Consider the following 2,453-nt stretch of genomic DNA (forward strand, 5'->3'; position numbering starts at 1 on the left):
GGAGGGAGTCACGCCTGCCACTGGAGACGGGGGTGAGGCCGGGGGTGCCCAGGTCACAGTCTGAGAGGTGGAGCGGGGAGTTGCTGAAGGCACCCAGGGTATCAAGGCTGAAGCTGTCGTCTTTCATTTCCTCCCATATATTACCTTTAAAAGATTAAATTCTGGTCACAACACATCCAACCCACCCGGGCACTGTGTGTAGGGCTCAGTCCATAACTAAAGGGCTTTACCCGCCACTTGGGACCAGTGCTGCTTGCGGATGGTACCATTTGTAGCGCAAAGGCAGTAAGTGTGTCTGTTCCCCCCAAATCCCCTGGTTCCAGCAGGAGTCCAGACCTTTCTGGGCAGCATATACCTACCACGTGCTAACCGGAAACCCGGGGGCCATGCTAAGCATCGCCATGAGCCAGGGAAGTTCTCCTTTTATAGAAGGGGAAAACCAAGGCACAGGTAGAGCTATGGTTTCCCACGGGCAGAGAAATGTGGTGTCCCACATCCAGCTGGTCGGACATCCCTGCTTACATCTGCTGCAGCGCCTGCACTGGAACCATGAAGGAGGTTTGCTGTCCCATCTAGCACGAAAAACGGGGAAGTCACGCTGCAGACGCCAGCACCCAGCACAGGTTTTTAGCTCTGTTCCATCCCACCCCAGAGCATCCTGCTGAGGACCCTGGTTACATATTCACATAACCTACATAACCTACATAACCACATAAATCATACCCTCCCCTACCCCAGCTTCCTTCTCCCATACCTTGCAATGCAAAATCCATAATGCTTGGGTCAAGAGCATCCACCTCCGTGTTCATGTCTGCTGTCATGTTGAGGAAGTCGGGAGGCGCTCGTCCCATGGGGTGGTGGGGAAGAGGGCTGTGGCTCATGTTGGGCAGAGTATGGAGAGGAGGCGTTTGTGCAGGTGCTGGTGAGTCTGGGGCGATGCGAGCCTGGGTCTGGATCTGGTGGTGCAGGGGGATGGACTGCAGCGAGAGCGTCATGATGGGCTGAGGCTGCAGCTGGGAGATGGAGATTCGGCCCTGGGCTGCTGCCATGTGGTTCAGGGTGGAGACCTCAGACTCTGCCTGTTTGCTGGGCCGCCTGCAGCTCTCGGGTCTGTCAGTGATCAGTTTGTCTAGCTCCTCTGCACACGCGATACCCATTCCCGAGGGAGAAAAGAGAAAGTTTAACCCACGTGTTCAAGCAGGGCCCCGCCAAAGCGTTTCACAAGTGAGCACAGCCACACACTTTTGCCGTCAAAGTGAACAGGCAGTGTCTGTCGCCATACGAGATGCAGCACAGAAGGCAGCCTTGACTGTGCAGAGAGCAAAGAAACACCATCTATTTCCCCACCCTTAGCTCTTACCGTAGTCATCTTCCTCAGTTACCCCTAACTGAGCTAAAGAAATGATCACACGAGACTCACACAGAGCAACCAAGCCACCACCGATGGCAGCTGACCCGCAGTCACAGAGCTAAGCATCCTCAGTAGGTCTCCTGCTCATCGGGATACTCTGTGTTCTGCTTGTATCTCAGATATGATTCGCACAAGAGACTCCTAAGAGTTTCAACGGCACATTTCTTTTTAAGCAAGGCACAATATAATTTATCATTGATCGTATGGTACAGACTTTGCAGCAGAAAACTCCAGTTGATTTTGCCAATACTGAGCTCCTGAAAGCTTCAATAACACGTCTTTATTAATAAGAATGAGAAAGTCTTAGTAAAAGGAGAGTTTTGCAGAGCAAGTAGAAAACTGCATTAAAATGTGACACTATAAATACTAACACTGGAGGCGGCAGAACTCCTCAGAAGGCTGCGGATGTGCTGGGTAGGTTAGCATGGGGGAAAAAGACAATCTGTTTTGAAGCTGGGGACCAGTTTGTGCTGAGGCCCTCCAAAACCGGTTGTCAGTTCGGTTGCCTCCTCCTGCTATAGCATATTGCCTTATCACGCGGCCTCTGGGCAGCAGCCTCCGTACAGAGCACAGCAGGTATTTTGGCCAAGCAGCTCAGAGGAGGCCGTTGCAGGGCGTGAGAGCTCTGCACTAGCCAGCTCTTCTCCACATAACTTATTTAAGATATACACATTCCTCAACAAATAGCCATTTTTCCCCCTTGACTCTCATACACAGAGCAAAAGTGTGATATAAGCCCTACCTGGGTTAGCCATGCTCCTGTGAATAGCGGCTAAGTCCTTCCGCTTCCACTTCTGCATCTCCTCTTCCATCTTGTCGATCTTGGCAGGATTGAGAGCCCACAGGCACCCTTTGCGAGAGGTGCCGCTCATCTTGTTCTCCACCTTCTCAAAACACTTATTCAGGGACAGGTTGTGGCGCACGGAGTTCTTCCAGCCATCGGGGGCTGTCTGAAAGATGCAGGAGGACGTTAGTGAAATCATCCATGGACAAAGTATTTGTGATGTTCTACTTCCACCCTTCAGGTGTACCATACCTTGAA

The 2,453-nt window shown here is 51.8% G+C and overlaps 1 protein-coding gene across 1 annotated transcript in view; it reads right to left on the reverse strand.

The window, feature by feature from the left end:
- The window catches only part of FOXN4 (forkhead box N4), a 17,763-nt gene that overhangs the window by 2,684 nt on the left and 12,626 nt on the right, over window positions 1-2,453 (reverse strand). Inside the window, exons 7-9 of the mRNA XM_009880377.1 lie at window positions 2,154-2,395; window positions 755-1,138; window positions 3-144 (exon numbers count right to left, since the gene is read on the reverse strand). Coding sequence (XP_009878679.1) covers window positions 3-144; window positions 755-1,138; window positions 2,154-2,395 — 768 coding nt within the window. The remainder of the gene's footprint in view (window positions 1-2; window positions 145-754; window positions 1,139-2,153; window positions 2,396-2,453) is intronic.

This window comes from Charadrius vociferus, unplaced genomic scaffold (assembly GCF_000708025.1).
Source record: "Charadrius vociferus isolate BGI_N301 unplaced genomic scaffold, ASM70802v2 scaffold332, whole genome shotgun sequence".
Classification (NCBI taxonomy): Eukaryota; Metazoa; Chordata; class Aves; order Charadriiformes; family Charadriidae; genus Charadrius; species Charadrius vociferus.